This window comes from Oncorhynchus kisutch, unplaced genomic scaffold (assembly GCF_002021735.2).
Source record: "Oncorhynchus kisutch isolate 150728-3 unplaced genomic scaffold, Okis_V2 scaffold3202, whole genome shotgun sequence".
Taxonomy (NCBI): Eukaryota; Metazoa; Chordata; class Actinopteri; order Salmoniformes; family Salmonidae; genus Oncorhynchus; species Oncorhynchus kisutch.
Window position 1 is genome coordinate 157,913 of NW_022265147.1, and position 22,557 is coordinate 180,469.

At 43.9% G+C, this 22,557-nt stretch overlaps 1 protein-coding gene across 1 annotated transcript; it reads left to right on the forward strand.

Annotated features, from left to right (window-relative positions):
- Positions 1–4,074: 4,074 nt before the first annotated feature.
- On the forward strand, positions 4,075–19,586 carry LOC116371403 (zinc finger protein 883-like). The gene is made up of 2 exons (XM_031820271.1): positions 4,075–4,697; positions 17,124–19,586. The coding sequence occupies exons 1-2, from the start codon at positions 4,331–4,333 to the stop codon at positions 18,371–18,373; spliced, it is 1,617 nt and encodes a 538-aa protein (XP_031676131.1). The 5' UTR covers positions 4,075–4,330; the 3' UTR covers positions 18,374–19,586.
- The last annotated feature ends 2,971 nt before the right edge of the window (positions 19,587–22,557 follow it).

Sequence of the window (22,557 nt, forward strand, 5' to 3'; positions counted from 1 at the left end):
CGTACAATTGGCATGCTGACTGCAGGAATGTCAAACAGAGATGTTGAATGTTCATTTCTCTACTATAAGCCACCCCCAATGTCTTTTTTGAGAATTTGGCAGTACGTCCAACCGGCTTCACAACCGCAGACCACGTGTAAACACGCCAGCCCCAGGACCTCCACATCCAGCTTCTTCACCTGCGGGAGGGGGTGCTGAGGAGTATTTCTGTATGTAATAAAGCTATTTTGTGGGGGGAAAACAATTTCTGATTGGCTGGGCCTGACTCACAAGTGGGTGAGCCTATACCCTCTCAGCCCCACCCATGGCTGTGCCTCTGCCCAGTCATGTGAAATCCATAGATTAGGGCTTAATGAATTTGTTTCAATTGGTTGATTTTCTTCTATGAACTGTAACTCTGTAAAATCTTTGCATTTGTGTTGCGTTTATATTTTCGGGTCAGTATAGTTAGGCTTAACTGTCGTCTCGAATTTTAGCTGTAATTTAGCGCCGAAAGCATTTAAGAAATGTGATTGGTTGACGATAGGCCTATGCGGAAGACACATTTTGGTTGAATGCATTCAGTTATGCAACTGATTTGAGTATCTCCCCCTTTTCCCAACTTCACGTTGTGCAGTTTGAGCTACTCCAGGAAGTCACGTTACAGATAGCTCAGTGCTGCCCCCTCTCATTGAGGAACTCTAATTGAAGGCCGACCGGGGTACTGCAGGCTTGTATTCGAGACTAAATTATCATTAGAACTTCTGTGTCCGGTTTTAAAATAATTGGTTCAACATCTGGTGTATTAAAAGCAATTATTAGTAAAATAATTGTTTTCGATTTTTATTTTATTTTCCACGAAGATTTACCACAAAGAATGCATTTTTTTCCTTCCCATTCACTATAATTGGGGATCCTGTTTTCTGCCTGTTGAACCGAATTCGGCTTTGAACTTCCGTGGTTCAATAGAAGGGGCGTTCGCTCCCCTCGATTCATATTTACAGTCATTGGTTGGAATCGGCTTTGAACTTCCGTAGTTCAATAGAAGGGGCGGTCGTTCCCCCCTGATTCATATTCACAGTCATTGGTTGGAATCGGCGGTTTGAACTTCCGTAGTTATCACAGTATCGGTTGTATCAGTCTACTCAGTGACAACAACTGGGAAGTTTGTTTTTACCAATATGTCCGTATTGTGGGATTGTGGGAAATCCCATCCCAGTCAGTCTATTGTGTGTATTGGACATTCATATTGCCCTGTACAGCCTTATTCATTTTGTTAACAGGCGGATCAGCTTTAATAATGCAGATAGATTGTAGCTTCCATCCATGTAATTGTCTGCATCATTTCCAATTATATATATATATATATACTGTAAACATATACAGTACCAGTCAAACGTTTGGACACACCTCCTCATTCCAGGGTTTTTTCTTTATTTTTTAAACTATTTTATACATTGTTGAAAAATAGTGAAGACATCAAAAATATGAAATAACACACATGGAATCATGTAGCAACCAAGAAAAATGGATAAACAAGATTCTTCAAAGTAGCCACCCTTTGCTTTGATGACAGCTTTGCACACTCTTGGCATTCTCTCAACCAGTTTCATAAGGTATTCACCTGGAATGCATTTCAAAGAACAGGTGTGCCTTGTTAAAAAGACCATTTGTGGAATTTATTTCCTTCTTAATGCGTTTGAGCCAATCAGTTGCGTTGTGACAAGGTAGGGGTGGTGTACAGAAGATATTCCTATTTGATTCCAGGTGTGTTATTTCACAGTTCTGATCTCTTAACTATAATTTTTAAATGTAGAACATAGTGAAATAAAGAAAACCCCTTGAATGAGTCGGTGTTTCCAAACCTTTGACTGGTACCGTATTAGTAATCACTTTCATTCTTGCCTTGCAGTGTACACAGGCGGTTCCAAGGATCCCATGAAGGGGTTTACTGAAGCAGGTGTATTTATGAGTGGTACCGTATTAGTAATCACTTTCATTCTTGCCTTGCAGTGTACACAGGCGGTTCCAAGGATCCCATGAAGGGGTTTACTGAAGCAGGTGTATTTATGAGTGGTACCGTATTAGTAATCACTTTCATTCTTGCCTTGCAGTGTACACAGACAGTTCCAAGGATCCCATGAAGGGGTTTACTGAAGCAGGTGTATTTATGAGTGTACACAGGCGGTTCCAAGGATCCCATGAAGGGGTTTACTGAAGCAGGTGTATTTATGAGTGTACACAGACGGTTCCAAGGATCCCGTGAAAGAGTTTACAGAAGCAGGTGTATTTATGAGTGTACACAGACAGTTCCAAGGATCCCGTGAAGGGGTTTACTGAAGCAGGTGTATTTATGAGTGTACACAGACGGTTCCAAGGATCCCGAGAAAGAGTTTACAGAAGCAGGTGTATTTATGACTGGTAATCTGATGGGACTGCATCAGTTTAGTGCAGTTTAAGATCAGGAGAGTCAGAACGTGAGGATTTATGGGTAGAAATAAATGACGCTGTTGATTGGCTTACAGAGATACGGTATTGATGTTCAGTTTTATTGGATTTCCGGGCTCTATAACAGGAGTTAATGGACATTATATTGTAGCGATAAGTAGCGATCAAGAGCAGTGCAGGATACACAGGTGGAGTTGTGAGGAAATTAAAACCTTCTGAAAAATAGATTAGATCATTGGCAGAGATACTGGGATGAAAGTACTAAGAGCAAAAACAAATGTTTTATAGTACATTTTTATAGTACATTTTTACATTTGAGTCATTTAATAAAGCAGACAGAGCGACTAGCCGTAGTGAGTGCATTCGTTTTCGTACTGCACCCCCCCTGTTATGGGTGTAAGATGGCACAATGATGCCATCTGTTGGTAAATGTTCATTACTGCAACTCGTGGGTTTTACCGGTGTGCTCGAGATACCCGGTTGGGTTGTGATGTACTGAACAAGACTGGATACTCGCATCAATGCCTCTGTCTCGTCATTTAACATTCAACCCCCCTGCGATACAAGGCAATCTGTACGTACGATCGTGTCGTGGTAACAGAAGGGATGGAGTTATGTGATCTAGGAATAAGATGAGGGCATACGGAATTTAATTCAGAATTTAATTTCTCTTTGGAATTGATAGAGGAACAAGGGCTCTGGAATGGGTAATGGGGCTGTATGGTAGAGGGAATGGGTAATGGGGCTGTATGGTAGAGGGAATGGGTAATGGGGCTGTATGGTAGAGGGAATGGGTAATGGGGCTGTATGGTAGAGGGAATGGGTAATGGGGCTGTATGGTAGAGGGAATGGGTAATGGGGCTGTATGGTAGAGGGAATGGGTAATGGGGCTGTATGGTAGAGGGAATGGGTAATGGGGCTGTATGGTAGAGGGAATGGGTAATGGGGCTGTATGGTAGAGGGAATGGGTAATGGGGCTGTATGGTAGAGGGAATGGGTAATGGGACTGTATGGTAGAGGGAATGGGTAATGGGGCTGTATGGTAGAGGGAATGGGTTGGGGAAATGTAACGATGTAGACAGGGAGAGGTTGTATGACAGAGACGTTTGGACTGGGAATAGGATTGGCTGGTGGTGATGGGAGTAGTTTGGACTGGGAATAGGATTGGGTGGTAGTGATGGGAGTAGTTTGGACTGGGAATAGGATTGGCTGGTGGTGATAGGAGTAGTTTGGACTGGGAATAGGATTGGCTGGTGGTGATGGGAGTAGTTTGGACTGGGAATAGGATTGGCTGGTGGTGATGGGAGTAGTTTGGACTGGGAATAGGATTGGGTGGTGGTGATGGGAGTAGTTTGGACTGGGAATAGGATTGGGTGGTAGTGATGGGAGTAGTTTGGACTGGGAATAGGATTGGGTGGTGGTGATGGGAGACGTTTGGACTGGGAATAGGATTGGGTGGTGGTGATGGGAGTAGTTTGGACTGGGAATAGGATTGGGTGGTGGTGATGGGAGTAGTTTAGTTTGTAGGGAATTATTTTATTTAGTTAGATATGCAGGGTTAGATAAGAGAAGGTTATAGCGGTAGTGATAGGTCGTAACCGGACTCACACTCCAGTACAGTAGGGGGCGGTGTTTGCACCTCTCGGCCGGTTAAATAAAATCTAAAAGAAGAAAGACAACAACAGCTGGTCAGCCATCTCCGTAGCTTGCTAACCAACATAGCGGAACCGTCCCATCTCTTTAGACGCTTTCTGGTATATGAGCCACTCTGTTTTGAACACATTTCTGTCGTTTAGCTAATTATCTCATTTAATTTCCTATTTACCTTGTTATTAGTCAGCTAGCTGGCTTGTTAAGTTAGCATTAGCCTAGCTAGCTAACTGTTAGCTAACATCCCCCGACCATGAGTTCACCAAGCTACTCTCCTCCTGATGAAGAGGAGGGGGTCTGCTGGACGGAGAAAGAGGGTCTGTGGCTGAATGTTGTCGTGAAAGAGGAGAATCAAGAGGAGGCTGTTACAGTAAAACAAGAAGTAGAGGAAGAGGAGGATGTTACAATACAAAAACAAGTAGAGGGTGAGGCTGTTACAGTGAAAGAAGAAGAGAAAGACGTTTCAGTGAAAGACGAGGAAGACCCGATCAGAGTGAAAGAAGAAGAGGAGGATGTGACTGTAAAAAAAGAGGAGGTTGCAGTTTTTGGAGTGAAGGAGGAGAAAGAGGGAGAGATAACTGTCATATTGGAAGAGGAGTCAGGAGATCTGATTAACACCGGTAAGTACTGTCTTAAGGAAGACGGGAGTTCTAGAATCTAGTGAGTTTTTAGGAAGACGAGAGTTCTAGAATCGAGTGAGTTTTAGGAAGACGAGAGTTCTAGAATCTAGTGAGTTTTTAGGAAGACGAGAGTTCTAGAATCTAGTGAGTTTTAGGAAGACGAGAGTTCTAGAATCTAGTGAGTTTTAGGAAGACGAGAGTTCTAGAATCTAGTGAGTTTTAGGAAGACTAGAGTTCTAGAATCTAGTGAGTTTTAGGAAGACGAGAGTTTTAGAATCAAGTGAGTTTTAGGAAGACGAGAGTTCTAGAATCTAGTGAGTTTTAGGAAGACGAGAGTTTTAGAAGCTAGTGAGTTTTCGTATTCTAAAATAAATCAAATTAAAATGAATAAAAGATGAAGGATCTCAGATTGTTATAATGGGGATCAAGTACAGTACCTCATAGTTGACAGTTGACCAATAGACAAACATTATTCCCCATTTGCCTCACTCAATACATTTGTAAAACACAAAACCTAACCCGAGAGGAAATGGTAATACTTACTGAACTAAATTATATTACAGAACAAACAAATGGCTCCTCTTTCTGGGCCAGATTCCCCTAGACCCAGACAGTTTACTTACTGAACTAAATTATATTACAGAACAAACAAATGGCTCCTCTTTCTGGGCCAGATTCCCCTAGACCCAGACAGTTTACTTACTGAACTAAATTATATTACAGAACAAACAAATGGCTCCTCTTTCTGGGCCAGATTCCCCTAGACCCAGACAGTTTACTTACTGAACTAAATTATATTACAGAACAAACAAATGGCTCCTCTTTCTGGGCCAGATTCCCCTAGACCCAGACAGTTTACTTACTGAACTAAATTATATTACAGAACAAACAAATGGCTCCTCTTTCTGGGCCAGATTCCCCTAGACCCAGACAGTTTACTTACTGAACTAAATTATATTACAGAACAAACAAATGGCTCCTCTTTCTGGGCCAGATTCCCCTAGACCCAGACAGTTTACTTACTGAACTAAATTATATTACAGAACAAACAAATGGCTCCTCTTTCTGGGCCAGATTCCCCTAGACCCAGACAGTTTACTTTCAGACAAATGGCTCGTCTTTCTGGGCCAGATTCCCCTAGACCCAGACAGTTTTACTTGTTACCTAAAATCCACAAAGCCTCGGATACTTGGACTGTCCCTTTCCGGTGTTCCATACGGACATCCGATAGTCAGTGATTGTGGCTCAGAGTCCTATAATATAGCAGAGAGTATATAGACTCTTACCCTCTATCTCAGAAACATTCTAGTTATGTTCAAGATACGTACAAATTCCTCAACAAATGGAAGGAAATGAAAATATCCAAGAATACATTTTCTCTCTCTCGTCTATTGATATCGTTTCTCTTTACACTAACATAGAGACTAGACTAGGATTACAAGCAGTTTACACTAACATAGAGACTAGACTAGGGTTAGTGCCAGGTTAATATTCCCATAACCTTAACCTAGACCGTGCCAGGAACGTTCTATAAAGCTATAGGGAACAGCCCCTCTGGGCAAAATTTGTTTGACCAATCAGCAGCAGCTACAGGTTGGGTGGAACAGCCCCTTTTTCTCCTTTTGAAGTTCCTATTTGTTCGTTGTCTAATCATCTTCTGATGAAGCCGAAGGGGGCGAAACTTCAGGCTGTTTTTTTTTGTCAAGACCGCTTTTAAATGATTACCTTCAGGACAATGAAGTCAAGGTATTTGAGTGTCCATCACAAAGCCCTGACCTCAATCATATAGAAAATGTGTGGGCAGAACTGAAAAAGCGTGTGCGAGCAAGGAGGCCTACAAACCTGACTCAGTTACACCAGCTCTGTCAGGAGGAATGGGACAAAATGCCCCCAACTTATTGTGGGAAGCTTTTTGAAGGCTACCTGAAACGTCTGACCCAAGTTAAACAATTTAAAGCCAATGCTACCAAATACTAATTGAGTGTATGAGAAATTTCTGACCCACTGGGAATGTGATAAAATAAATAAAAGCTGAAATAAATCTCTCTACTATTATTCTTAAAATAAAGTGGTGATCCTAACTGTCCTAAAACAGGGATTTTTTTACTAGGATTAAATGTCAGGAATTGTGAAAAACTGAGTTTAAATGTATTTGGCGAAGGTGCATGTAAACGTTCCGACTTCAACTGTAGTTTGTGTTTATAAATAGTTTGTGAAAATGGTGAGTTTCTTTGTTTCGTAGTAAAACAAAGACAGAGGAAGGTTAAGGTGTTTCCAATGACATCATCAACCAATTAGTACGCAAAGCTAGGAGCCTCTTTGGATTCCCAATACCCTGGGTCCATATGTAAACAGCTGCCAACAACGTCTCTCTTCTTACAACCAGCGGGGCAACTGAGAGACCTTTTTGGCAGCTGTTTACATGTAGACCCTGGAATAGGGTGTTGGGAAGCCAAAGAGGCCCCTGGAGCAGCAGAACTTTGGTAATGGTATGAGATTCACTGCTGTCTGAATGTAGAAGGTTCTGGAATGGTCACCCATTAGAGTGGTAGATAGTAAGGTTCTGGAATGGTCACCCTTTAGAGTTGTACATGGTAAGGCTCTGGACTGGTCACCCATTAGAATTGTAAGGCTCTGGACTGGTCACCCATTACAGTTGTAAGGCTCTGGACTGGTCACCCATTAGAGCTGTAAGGTTCTGGACTGGTCACCCATTAGAGCTGTAAGGTTCTAGACTGGTCACCCATTAGAGCTGTAAGGTTCTGGACTGGTCACCCATTAGAGCTGTAAGGTTCTGGACTGGTCACCCATTAGAGCTGTAAGGTTCTGGACTGGTCACCCATTAGAGCTGTAAGGTTCTAGACTGGTCACCCATTAGAGTTGTAGATGGTAAGGTTCTGGACTGGTCACCCATTAGAGTTGTAAGGTTCTAGACTGGTCACCCGTGTGTTAATGTTATGCAAGGTATCCAGTACATGACCGAGATTAATTCACTATCCAACATGAGAATAACCATCTCCTAACTCTGAGACAAAGTGGAAATCAGCTGCATGTGACAAGAAGAAACTGAGCAAAGTGCAAGTTTCCAAGACTTGGTGAGTTTCATTAAGAGAGGCTAGGATAACCTCATATCCTATATTCAGAAACACCCAAAGCATGGTGAGAGACAGGCTAGGATAACCTCATATCCTATATTCAGAAACACCCAAGGCATGGTGAGAGACAGGCTAGGATAACCTCATATCCTATATTCAGAAACACCCCAGGCATGGTGAGACAGGCTAGGATAACCTCATATCCTATATTCAGAAACACCCAAGGCATGGCGAGAGACAGGCTAGGATAACCTCATATTCTATATTCAGAAACACCCAAGGCATGGTGAGAGACAGGCTAGGATAACCTCATATCCTATATTCAGAAACACCCAAGGCATGGTGAGAGACAGGCTAGGATAACCTCATATCCTATATTCAGAAACACCCAAGGCATGGTGAGAGACAGGCTAGGATAACCTCATATCCTATATTCAGAAACACCCAAGGCATGGTGAGTTTCATTAAGAGACAGGCTAGGATAACCTCATATCCTATATTCAGAAACACCCAAGGCATGGTGAGAGACAGGCTAGGATAACCTCATATCCTATATTCAGAAACACCCAAGGCATGGTGAGAGACAGGCTAGGATAACCTCATATCCTATATTCAGAAACACCCAAGGCATGGTGAGTTTCATTAAGAGACAGGCTAGGATAACCTCATATCCTATATTCAGAAACACCCAAGGCATGGTGAGTTTCATTAAGAGACAGGCTAGGATAACCTCATATCCTATATTCAGAAACACCCAAGGCATGGTGAGTTTCATTAAGAGACAGGCTAGGATAACCTCATATCCTATATTCAGAAACACCCAAGGCATGGTGAGTTTCATTAAGAGACAGGCTAGGATAACCTCATATCCTATATTCAGAAACACCCAAGGCATGGTGAGAGACAGGCTAGGATAACCTCATATCCTATATTCAGAAACACCCAAGGCATGGTGAGTTTCATTAAGAGACAGGCTAGGATAACCTCATATCCTATATTCAGAAACACCCAAGGCATGGTGAGTTTCATTAAGAGACAGGCTAGGATAACCTCATATCCTATATTCAGAAACACCCAAGGCATGGTGAGAGACAGGCTAGGATAACCTCATATCCTATATTCAGAAACACCCAAGGCATGGTAAGAGACAGGCTAGGATAACCTCATATCCTATATTCAGAAACACCCAAGGCATGGTGAGTTTCATTAAGAGACAGGCTAGGATAACCTCATATCCTATATTCAGAAACACCCAAGGCATGGTGAGAGACAGGCTAGGATAACCTCATATCCTATATTCAGAAACACCCAAGGCATGGTGAGAGACAGGCTAGGATAACCTCATATCCTATATTCAGAAACACCCAAGGCATGGTGAGAGACAGGCTAGGATAACCTCATATCCTATATTCAGAAACACCCAAGGCATGGTGAGAGACAGGCTAGGATAACCTCATATCCTATATTCAGAAACACCCAAGGCATGGTGAGAGACAGGCTAGGATAACCTCATATCCTATATTCAGAAACACCCAAGGCATGGTGAGAGACAGGCTAGGATAACCTCATATCCTATATTCAGAAACACCCAAGGCATGGTGAGAGACAGGCTAGGATAACCTCATATCCTATATTCAGAAACACCCAAGGCATGGTGAGTTTCATTAAGAGACAGGCTAGGATAACCTCATATCCTATATTCAGAAACACCCAAGGCATGGTGAGAGACAGGCTAGGATAACCTCATATCCTATATTCAGAAACACCCAAGGCATGGTGAGAGACAGGCTAGGATAACCTCATATCCTATATTCAGAAACACCCAAGGCATGGTGAGTTTCATTAAGAGACAGGCTAGGATAACCTCATATCCTATATTCAGAAACACCCAAGGCATGGTGAGTTTCATTAAGAGACAGGCTAGGATAACCTCATATCCTATATTCAGAAACACCCAAGGCATGGTGAGTTTCATTAAGAGACAGGCTAGGATAACCTCATATCCTATATTCAGAAACACCCAAGGCATGGTGAGTTTCATTAAGAGACAGGCTAGGATAACCTCATATCCTATATTCAGAAACACCCAAGGCATGGTGAGAGACAGGCTAGGATAACCTCATATCCTATATTCAGAAACACCCAAGGCATGGTGAGTTTCATTAAGAGACAGGCTAGGATAACCTCATATCCTATATTCAGAAACACCCAAGGCATGGTGAGTTTCATTAAGAGACAGGCTAGGATAACCTCATATCCTATATTCAGAAACACCCAAGGCATGGTGAGAGACAGGCTAGGATAACCTCATATCCTATATTCAGAAACAGCCAAGGCATGGTAAGAGACAGGCTAGGATAACCTCATATCCTATATTCAGAAACACCCAAGGCATGGTGAGTTTCATTAAGAGACAGGCTAGGATAACCTCATATCCTATATTCAGAAACACCCAAGGCATGGTGAGAGACAGGCTAGGATAACCTCATATCCTATATTCAGAAACACCCAAGGCATGGTGAGAGACAGGCTAGGATAACCTCATATCCTATATTCAGAAACACCCAAGGCATGGTGAGAGACAGGCTAGGATAACCTCATATCCTATATTCAGAAACACCCAAGGCATGGTGAGAGACAGGCTAGGATAACCTCATATCCTATATTCAGAAACACCCAAGGCATGGTGAGAGACAGGCTAGGATAACCTCATATCCTATATTCAGAAACACCCAAGGCATGGTGAGTTTCATTAAGAGACAGGCTAGGATAACCTCATATCCTATATTCAGAAACACCCAAGGCATGGTGAGTTTCATTAAGAGACAGGCTAGGATAACCTCATATCCTATATTCAGAAACACCCAAGGCATGGTGAGAGACAGGCTAGGATAACCTCATATCCTATATTCAGAAACACCCAAGGCATGGTGAGTTTCATTAAGAGACAGGCTAGGATAACCTCATATCCTATATTCAGAAACACCCAAGGCATGGTGAGTTTCATTAAGAGACAGGCTAGGATAACCTCATATCCTATATTCAGAAACACCCAAGGCATGGTGAGAGACAGGCTAGGATAACCTCATATCCTATATTCAGAAACACCCAAGGCATGGTGAGTTTCATTAAGAGACAGGCTAGGATAACCTCATATCCTATATTCAGAAACACCCAAGGCATGGTGAGAGACAGGCTAGGATAACCTCATATCCTATATTCAGAAACACCCAAGGCATGGTGAGAGACAGGCTAGGATAACCTCATATCCTATATTCAGAAACACCCAAGGCATGGTGAGTTTCATTAAGAGACAGGCTAGGATAACCTCATATCCTATATTCAGAAACACCCAAGGCATGGTGAGTTTCATTAAGAGACAGGCTAGGATAACCTCATATCCTATATTCAGAAACACCCAAGGCATGGTGAGTTTCATTAAGAGACAGGCTAGGATAACCTCATATCCTATATTCAGAAACACCCAAGGCATGGTGAGTTTCATTAAGAGACAGGCTAGGATAACCTCATATCCTATATTCAGAAACACCCAAGGCATGGTGAGAGACAGGCTAGGATAACCTCATATCCTATATTCAGAAACACCCAAGGCATGGTGAGTTTCATTAAGAGACAGGCTAGGATAACCTCATATCCTATATTCAGAAACACCCAAGGCATGGTGAGTTTCATTAAGAGACAGGCTAGGATAACCTCATATCCTATATTCAGAAACACCCAAGGCATGGTGAGAGACAGGCTAGGATAACCTCATATCCTATATTCAGAAACACCCAAGGCATGGTAAGAGACAGGCTAGGATAACCTCATATCCTATATTCAGAAACACCCAAGGCATGGTGAGTTTCATTAAGAGACAGGCTAGGATAACCTCATATCCTATATTCAGAAACACCCAAGGCATGGTGAGAGACAGGCTAGGATAACCTCATATCCTATATTCAGAAACACCCAAGGCATGGTGAGAGACAGGCTAGGATAACCTCATATCCTATATTCAGAAACACCCAAGGCATGGTGAGAGACAGGCTAGGATAACCTCATATCCTATATTCAGAAACACCCAAGGCATGGTGAGAGACAGGCTAGGATAACCTCATATCCTATATTCAGAAACACCCAAGGCATGGTGAGTTTCATTAAGAGACAGGCTAGGATAACCTCATATCCTATATTCAGAAACACCCAAGGCATGGTGAGTTTCATTAAGAGACAGGCTAGGATAACCTCATATCCTATATTCAGAAACACCCAAGGCATGGTGAGTTTCATTAAGAGACAGGCTAGGATAACCTCATATCCTATATTCAGAAACACCCAAGGCATGGTGAGAGACAGGCTAGGATAACCTCATATCCTATATTCAGAAACACCCAAGGCATGGTGAGAGACAGGCTAGGATAACCTCATATCCTATATTCAGAAACACCCAAGGCATGGTGAGAGACAGGCTAGGATAACCTCATATCCTATATTCAGAAACACCCAAGGCATGGTGAGAGACAGGCTAGGATAACCTCATATCCTATATTCAGAAACACCCAAGGCATGGTGAGAGACAGGCTAGGATAACCTCATATCCTATATTCAGAAACACCCAAGGCATGGTGAGTTTCATTAAGAGACAGGCTAGGATAACCTCATATCCTATATTCAGAAACACCCAAGGCATGGTGAGAGACAGGCTAGGATAACCTCATATCCTATATTCAGAAACACCCAAGGCATGGTGAGAGACAGGCTAGGATAACCTCATATCCTATATTCAGAAACACCCAAGGCATGGTGAGAGACAGGCTAGGATAACCTCATATCCTATATTCAGAAACACCCAAGGCATGGTGAGTTTCATTAAGAGACAGGCTAGGATAACCTCATATCCTATATTCAGAAACACCCAAGGCATGGTAAGAGACAGGCTAGGATAACCTCATATCCTATATTCAGAAACACCCAAGGCATGGTGAGTTTCATTAAGAGACAGGCTAGGATAACCTCATATCCTATATTCAGAAACACCCAAGGCATGGTAAGAGACAGGCTAGGATAACCTCATATCCTATATTCAGAAACACCCAAGGCATGGTGAGTTTCATTAAGAGACAGGCTAGGATAACCTCATATCCTATATTCAGAAACACCCAAGGCATGGTGAGAGACAGGCTAGGATAACCTCATATCCTATATTCAGAAACACCCAAGGCATGGTAAGAGACAGGCTAGGATAACCTCATATCCTATATTCAGAAACACCCAAGGCATGGTAAGAGACAGGCTAGGATAACCTCATATCCTATATTCAGAAACACCCAAGGCATGGTGAGAGACAGGCTGGGATAACCTCATATCCTATATTCAGAAACACCCAAGGCATGGTGAGTTTCATTAAGAGACAGGCTAGGATAACCTCATATCCTATATTCAGAAACACCCAAGGCATGGTGAGTTTCATTAAGAGACAGGCTAGGATAACCTCATATCCTATATTCAGAAACACCCAAGGCATGGTGAGTTTCATTAAGAGACAGGCTAGGATAACCTCATATCCTATATTCAGAAACACCCAAGGCATGGTGAGAGACAGGCTAGGATAACCTCATATCCTATATTCAGAAACACCCAAGGCATGGTGAGTTTCATTAAGAGACAGGCTAGGATAACCTCATATCCTATATTCAGAAACACCCAAGGCATGGTGAGTTTCATTAAGAGACAGGCTAGGATAACCTCATATCCTATATTCAGAAACACCCAAGGCATGGTGAGAGACAGGCTAGGATAACCTCATATCCTATATTCAGAAACACCCAAGGCATGGTAAGAGACAGGCTAGGATAACCTCATATCCTATATTCAGAAACACCCAAGGCATGGTGAGTTTCATTAAGAGACAGGCTAGGATAACCTCATATCCTATATTCAGAAACACCCAAGGCATGGTGAGAGACAGGCTAGGATAACCTCATATCCTATATTCAGAAACACCCAAGGCATGGTGAGAGACAGGCTAGGATAACCTCATATCCTATATTCAGAAACACCCAAGGCATGGTGAGAGACAGGCTAGGATAACCTCATATCCTATATTCAGAAACACCCAAGGCATGGTGAGAGACAGGCTAGGATAACCTCATATCCTATATTCAGAAACACCCAAGGCATGGTGAGTTTCATTAAGAGACAGGCTAGGATAACCTCATATCCTATATTCAGAAACACCCAAGGCATGGTGAGTTTCATTAAGAGACAGGCTAGGATAACCTCATATCCTATATTCAGAAACACCCAAGGCATGGTGAGAGACAGGCTAGGATAACCTCATATCCTATATTCAGAAACACCCAAGGCATGGTAAGAGACAGGCTAGGATAACCTCATATCCTATATTCAGAAACACCCAAGGCATGGTAAGAGACAGGCTAGGATAACCTCATATCCTATATTCAGAAACACCCAAGGCATGGTGAGAGACAGGCTGGGATAACCTCATATCCTATATTCAGAAACACCCAAGGCATGGTGAGTTTCATTAAGAGACAGGCTAGGATAACCTCATATCCTATATTCAGAAACACCCAAGGCATGGTGAGTTTCATTAAGAGACAGGCTAGGATAACCTCATATCCTATATTCAGAAACACCCAAGGCATGGTGAGTTTCATTAAGAGACAGGCTAGGATAACCTCATATCCTATATTCAGAAACACCCAAGGCATGGTGAGAGACAGGCTAGGATAACCTCATATCCTATATTCAGAAACACCCAAGGCATGGTGAGTTTCATTAAGAGACAGGCTAGGATAACCTCATATCCTATATTCAGAAACACCCAAGGCATGGTGAGTTTCATTAAGAGACAGGCTAGGATAACCTCATATCCTATATTCAGAAACACCCAAGGCATGGTGAGAGACAGGCTAGGATAACCTCATATCCTATATTCAGAAACACCCAAGGCATGGTAAGAGACAGGCTAGGATAACCTCATATCCTATATTCAGAAACACCCAAGGCATGGTGAGTTTCATTAAGAGACAGGCTAGGATAACCTCATATCCTATATTCAGAAACACCCAAGGCATGGTGAGAGACAGGCTAGGATAACCTCATATCCTATATTCAGAAACACCCAAGGCATGGTGAGAGACAGGCTAGGATAACCTCATATCCTATATTCAGAAACACCCAAGGCATGGTGAGAGACAGGCTAGGATAACCTCATATCCTATATTCAGAAACACCCAAGGCATGGTGAGAGACAGGCTAGGATAACCTCATATCCTATATTCAGAAACACCCAAGGCATGGTGAGAGACAGGCTAGGATAACCTCATATCCTATATTCAGAAACACCCAAGGCATGGTGAGTTTCATTAAGAGACAGGCTAGGATAACCTCATATCCTATATTCAGAAACACCCAAGGCATGGTGAGAGACAGGCTAGGATAACCTCATATCCTATATTCAGAAACACCCAAGGCATGGTGAGAGACAGGCTAGGATAACCTCATATTCTTATAGGCTTATAGTGTTTTGATTATTGATTGATTATCAATAATTATATTTGGTTGTGATAGTTGCAAAATATTTTTTGGGGGGGATGCAGCAGTTGTTAGCGCAAATGCTAATGCTAGACTGGTAGCAAAGCTTTTAGCTAGAATGCTAACATTTATTGACAAAGGCTGGTAGCAAAGCTGTTAGCTGGAATGCTAACGCTTATTGACATAGGCTGGTAGCAAAGCTAGCCAACGCGCATTTTACTGGTTGAAGTGTTTTTTTAAAGTTGATTTGCGACAACACAAACATTATAGGACATTCAAACGAGCCTTTACAATCCAATAATCCAAAAGTAGTGTGAAATTCACTCACAAGCAACTATTTTTGGTGTCAGCCTATGAGAGAACTCCCCTGAGTTTTCCCCCACGGTGGTGAATTAGTGAATAGAGCTTTTTTTATTTAAATTAGATTTTTTTACCCCTTTTTCTCCCCAATTTCGTGGTATCCAATTGTTGTTTTTAGTAGCTACTATCATGTCTCATCGCTACAACTCCCGTACGGGCTCGGGAGAGACGAAGTTTGAAAGTCATGCGTCCTCCGATACACAACCCAACCAAGCCGCACTGCTTCTTAACACAGCGTGCATCCAACCCGGAAGCCAGACGCACCAATGTGTCATGTTTGTGTTGTCGCAAATCAACTTGGTTAGCCCGGCCCGCCACAGGAGTCGCTGGTGCGCAATGAGACAAGGACATCCCTACCGGCCAACCCTAACCCGGACCTCTAGGCCAATTGTGCGTCGCCCCATGGACCTCCCGGTCGGTTACGACAGAGCCGGTTACGACAGAGCCTGGGCGCGAACCCAGAGTCACAGCTGGCGTTGCAGTACAGTGCCATTAACCGCTGCGCGACCCGGGAGGCCCCTAGACACAGAGCTTAATGTGAGTTTCCTTCAGTAGCACTCCTCATCTTGCACTGTAATATTCAGAATACATCGGGTGGAAGGGTAGCTTAGTGGTTAGAGCTTTGGACTAGTAACCGGAAGGTTGCAAGTCCAAATCCCCAAGCTGACAAGGTCTTTCTGTCCCTGAACAAGGCAGTTAACCCACTGTTCCTAGGCTGTCAATGATAATAAGAATTTGTTAACTGACCTGCATAGTTAAATAAAAGTAAAAAACATTGTGAAAAACTTAGGCTAAAAACAACCTGAGGATTATTAACATTGTTTGAAATGTTTCTATGAATTTTATGGATAATATTTGGATTTTTCATCTGGCTGTTGTGATTGCCTTTGAGTGGATTACTGAACAAAACGCGTGAACAAAACTGAGGTTTTTGGATATAAAAAGAGACGTTATTGAACAAAACTAACATTTATTGAGTAAATGGGAGTATTGTGAGTGCAACGATATGAAGATCATCAAAGGTAAGTGATTCATTTTATTGCTATTTCTGACTTGTGTAACTTCTGTACTTGGCAGGTTACTGTTTGTAATGATTTGTCTGCTGGGCGCTGTTCTCAGATTATCACATGGTAGGCTTTCGCCATAAAGCCTTTTTGAAATCTGACACCGTGGTTGGATTAACAAGAAGTTGATCTTTAAACTTGTATGATTTATGAATTTTTATAATGACTATTTCTGTTTTTGAATTTGGCACTCTGCAATTTCACTGGATGTTAGTCGTGTGCTAGCGTCCCACGTACCCTAGTGAGGTTAAACATTCATTAAAGACGTACATTATTGTACAACTTTTACCTCAAATAAACAGTGGATTTCAGCCTTTAACCGTCTGACTTTGTTGTTCACACAGGAGAGAGACTGAACTATCATGGCTCCTCTGGGGAGCCTCAACAACCTTGTGACGCTGAAGAGGCAGAGACTAGTTTCTCCAGATCAGAACACCTCAAGAAACACCAGCAGAGACCGCCAGGGAAGAAACCTCACCGCTGCTCGGACTGTGGGAAGAGTTTCATCTCTTCTTCAGATCTTAAAATACACCAGAGAATCCATACAGGAGAGAAACCTTACAGCTGCTCCGACTGTGCAAGGAGTTTTACTACACGTAGCCAGATGATATCTCATCGGAGAACACACACAGGAGAAAAACCTTTCAGCTGTGATCGATGTGGGAAGAGTTTTGCTCAGTCAGGCAACCTGACAATTCACCAGAGAACACACACAGGTGAGAAACCTTACCACTGCTCTGACTGTGGAATGAGTTTTACTACCTCAGGTGGACTGATATCACACCAGAGAACACATACAGGAGATCAGTGTGGGAAGAGTTTTCCTGCCGCAAGGAACCTGAATCTAGTTCACCAGAGAGGACACACAGCTGATCTGACTGTGCACCAGAGAAGCTACACTGTAGAGAAACCATACCATTGCTCAGACTGTGGGATGAGTTTTACTACATCAAGTGGACTGATATCACACCAGAGAATCCACACTGGAGAGAAACTATACCACTGCTCAGATTGTGGGATGAGTTTTGCTGGATTAGACAAACTGACTATACACCAGAGGTTACACACAGAGAGGACTTTTAGTTGTGATCAATGTGGGAAAAGCTTTGCTGCAGCAACAAACCTGATAGTTCACCAGAGAACCCACACGGGAGAGAGGCCTTATAGCTGTGATGAATGTGGGAAGAGATTCACTCAGTCAGCACACCTGACTGTACACCAGAGAACCCACACGGGAGAGCAGCCTTATAGCTGCGATCAATGTGGGAAACATTTTGCTTTGCCAGGAAACCTGACTGTACACAAGAGAACACACACCGGAGAGAAACCTTACAGCTGTGATGTATGTGAGGATAGTTTTGCCACCTGGACTGCCCTGGCTACACACAAACGAATCCACACAGGTGAGAAACCGTACCACTGCTCCGACTGTGGAATGAGCTTTACTTCCTCAAGCGACTTGAGAAGACACCAGAGAAAACACACAGGAGAGAAGCCTTATAGCTGTGATCATTGTGGGAAGAGCTTTATTCGATCAGACTCCCTGGCAAAGCACAAGAAAATACATGCAGGAGAGCCACAGAGTGTAGAATGATCTCCAACACCAGACCTGGGTAGTAGAACACAGAGTGTAGAATGATCTCCAACACCAGACCTGGGTAGTAGAACACAGAGTGTAGAATGATCTCCAACACCAGACCTGGGTAGTAGAACACAGAGTGTAGAATGATCTCCAACACCAGACCTGGGTAGTAGAACACAGAGTGTAGAATGATCTCCAACACCAGACCTGGGTAGTAGAACACAGAGTGTAGAATGATCTCCAACACCAGACCTGGGTAGTAGAACACAGAGTGTAGAATGATCTCCAACACCAGACCTGGGTAGTAGAACACAGAGTGTAGAATGATCTCCAACACCAGACCTGGGTAGTAGAACACAGAGTGTAGAATGATCTCCAACACCAGACCTGGGTAGTAGAACACAGAGTGTAGAATGATCTCCAACACCAGACCTGGGTAGTAGAACACAGAGTGTAGAATGATCTCCAACACCAGACCTGGGTAGTAGAACACAGAGTAATGATCTATTTGTAATCTAACTATTGATGTCATAGTGTTTGTGTTCAACTTGTTTCATAATAATAATATAATGTATAATATTGTAAAATCCTACAACTTTTGACAGCTCTAATGTCAAATGATTTTTAATTTTGTAAATGGAACATTTATAGAAAATGTTATAGATGGAGGAACAGGACAATAAATGGGATGTTTTGATGTAGTTGCTCTCCAAAAGCCTGAGGAAGTTCATGTTGGAAAAGTAGGTATGAGACATATCATGTAGCCTCGGCTCCAGGTTTCATTATTGTAATCTGTTTTCACAGCTACTATAAAAATCTAGAATAAACTAAGTGCTCTTTCCAAACATCCCTATGACCACAAGACGTTGACAATACGTCTTATTAATGTATTGTGCTCACTGGGATGTACAGTGTTCTACATGTCATATTGTTGTCATGTTATGATCTCATCTTTTTGTCTGTTTGTTTTATAAAAATGAACACCATAGGGTCAGAGACGGGGGAGAGAGCGAGGGTCAGAGATGGGGGAGTCAGGGGTGGGGGGTCAGGGAGGGAGAGGGTCAGAGAGAAAGCGAGGGTCAGAGGGAGAGAGCGTGTTTTTGGTTGAAAATACTTTCTGCCACTAAATGTCATGTTGTTGTCATGTGTTATGATCTCTTACATTTTTTCTGTTTGTTTTTATAAAAATGAACACCATAGGGTCAGAGAGAGGGGGGGGAGTAGGTCAGAGAGAGGCGGGGGGGGAGTAGGTCAGAGATAGGGGGGGAGTAGGTCAGAGATATGGGGGGAGCGGGAGTCAGAGAGAGGGGGGGAGCGGGGGTCAGAGAGAGGGAGCGAGGGTCAGAGGGAGGGAGGGAGCGAGAGTCAGAGAGGGAGAGCGAGGGTCAGAGAGGGAGCGAGGGAGCGAGGGTCAGAGAGGGAGCGAGGGTCAGAGAGAGGGAGCGAGGGTCAGAGAGAGGGAGCGAGGGTCAGAGGGAGAGAGCGAGAGAGCGAGGGTCAGAGCGAGAGAGCGAGGGTCAGAGAGAGGGAGCGAGGGTCAGAGAGAGGGAGCGAGGGTCAGAGAGAGGGAGCGAGGGTCAGAGAGGGGGAGCGAGGGTCAGAGAGGGAGAGCGAGGGTCAGGGGGAGAGCGAGGGTCAGAGGGAGAGCGGGGGTCAGAGAGCGAGGGTCAGAGAGAGAGAGTGAGGGTCAGAGAGAGAGAGGGAGCGAGGGTCAGAGGGAGGGAGAGAGAGTCAGAGAGGGAGAGCGAGGGTCAGAGGGAGAGCGGGGGTCAGAGGGGGAGCGGGGGTCAGAGGGGGAGTGGGGGTCAGAGGGAGAGCGAGGGTCAGAGAGAGAGAGTGAGGGTCAGAGAGAGAGAGGGAGCGAGGGTCAGAGAGAGGGAGCGAGGGTCAGAGGGAGGGAGGGAGAGAGAGGGAACGAGAGTCAGAGAGGGAGAGCGAGGGTCAGAGATGGAGAGCGAGGGTCAGAGAGGGAGCGAGGGTCAGAGAGGAAGAGAGAGAGAGGGAGCAAGGGTCAGAGGGAGAGAGCGAGGGAGCGAGGGTCAGAGAGCGAGGGTCAGAGAGAGGGAGCGAGGGTCAGAGAGAGGGAGCGAGGGTCAGAGAGCGAGGGTCAGAGAGAGAGAGAGTGAGGGTCAGAGAGAGAGAGAGCGAGGGTCAGAGAGAGAGAGGGAGCGAGGGTCAGCGGGAGGGAGGGAGAGAGAGGGAACGAGAGTCAGAGATGGAGAGCGAGGGTCAGAGATGGAGAGCGAGGGTCAGAGATGGAGAGCGAGGGTCAGAGAGGGAGCGAGGGTCAGAGAGGAAGAGAGAGAGGGAGCGAGGGTCAGAGGGAGAGAGCGAGGGTCAGGGAGCGAGGGTCAGAGAGCGAGGGTCAGAGAGCGAGGGTCAGAGAGCGAGGGTCAGAGAGAGGGAGTGAGGGTCAGAGAGGGAGAGCGAGGGTCAGGGAGCAAGGGTCAGAGGGAGAGCGGGGGTCAGAGGGAGAGCGGGGGTCAGAGGGAGAGCGGAGGTCAGAGGGAGAGCGAGGGTCAGAGAGAGAGAGAGTGAGGGTCAGAGAGAGAGAGCGAGGGTCAGAGAGAGAGAGAGAGAGGAAAAGTATTGTCATGTTTTATTGATTTTCAGAATGCTTTTGATCCATGATGGATTATATTTTTAAAAACACCAATGTGACGTTGGGGGTAAAGTATCATCAAATATATTTACTCAAACAACAGCAATACTATTATTTCTTTTGAATCTTTTGTTTTTATATCGGATAAACGCTCCAAACATCCCTATAAGTGTTTTTGGTTGAATACTTTCTGCCTCTAAATGTCATATTGTTGTCATGTTATGATCTCTTGCCTTTTTGAAATTGACACCATATATACATGTTATGATCTGTCTTCTTGTCTAATGTTTTAAAGTAACACCATATATACATCATGGATCAATTGATTATTATTCATTTTATATCATTGATTGTTGTGACAAGTAGTTTTTTAAAAAGTGTACAGTATGTTAAAGGACCTCTATGAGAGAGAGGGTCAGAGTATAAGGGGTCAGCTGGTGCGCCATGTCTAATATTAAAGAAGTCTCAAGGTATTGCACGCCTGAGGTAGAGTACCTCATGATAAGCTGTAGACCACACTATCTACCTAGAGAGTTTAATCTGTATTATTCGTAGCCTATTTATCACCACAGACCGATGCTGGCACTAAGACCGCACTCAACCAACTCTATGAGGCCATAAGCAAACCGGAAAGTGCTCACCCAGAAGCGGTGCTCCTAATGACTTTAATGCAGGCAAACTTAAATCTGTTTTACCATTTCTATCAGCATGTTAAATGTGCAACCAGAGGGGGAAAACTCTCTCCATACAGAAATGGTTTTTTGAGATCGGTGTGGAAAAACTTGATTTGCCTGCACAGAGCTCTGACCTCAACCCCATCGAACTCCTTTGTGATGAATTGGAAGGCCCGACTGCGAGCCAGGCCTAATCGCCTAACATCAGTGGCCCGATGTTTGCCGAGCAGGTGTCCACATACTTTTGATCACATTAGTATTTGTGATGTAGTTATATGGGGTCATTAATAGTGTTGCTGCCTTGCTATGTTGTTGTCTTAGGTCTCTCTATGGACTCAGGGGAATACGAACTACTACACCATGACAACAACATAGCAAGGCAGCAACACACCATGACAACAACATAGCAAGGCAGCAACACAACATGGTAGCAACACAACATGACAACCACATGGTAGCAACACAGCATGGTAGCAACATGGAAGAAACACAACATGACAACAACATGGTAGCAACACAACATAGCAAGGCAGCAACACAACATGGTAGCATCACAACATAGCAAGGCAGCAACACAAGGCAGAAACACAAGGCAGCAACACAACATAGCAAGGCAGAAACACAACATGGTAGCAACACAACATAGCAAGGCAGCAACACAATACAGCAAGGCAGCAACACAACATAGCAAGGCAGCAACACAACATAGCAAGGCAGCAACACAACAAGGTAGCAACACAACATAGCAAGGCAGCAACACAACAAGGTAGCAACACAACCCAGCAAGGCGGCAAACACAACAAGGTAGCAACACAACCCAGCAAGGCGGCAAACACAAAAAGGTAGCAACACAACATAGCAAGGCAGCAACACAACATGGTAGCAACACAACATAGCAAGGCAGCAACACAACAAGGTAG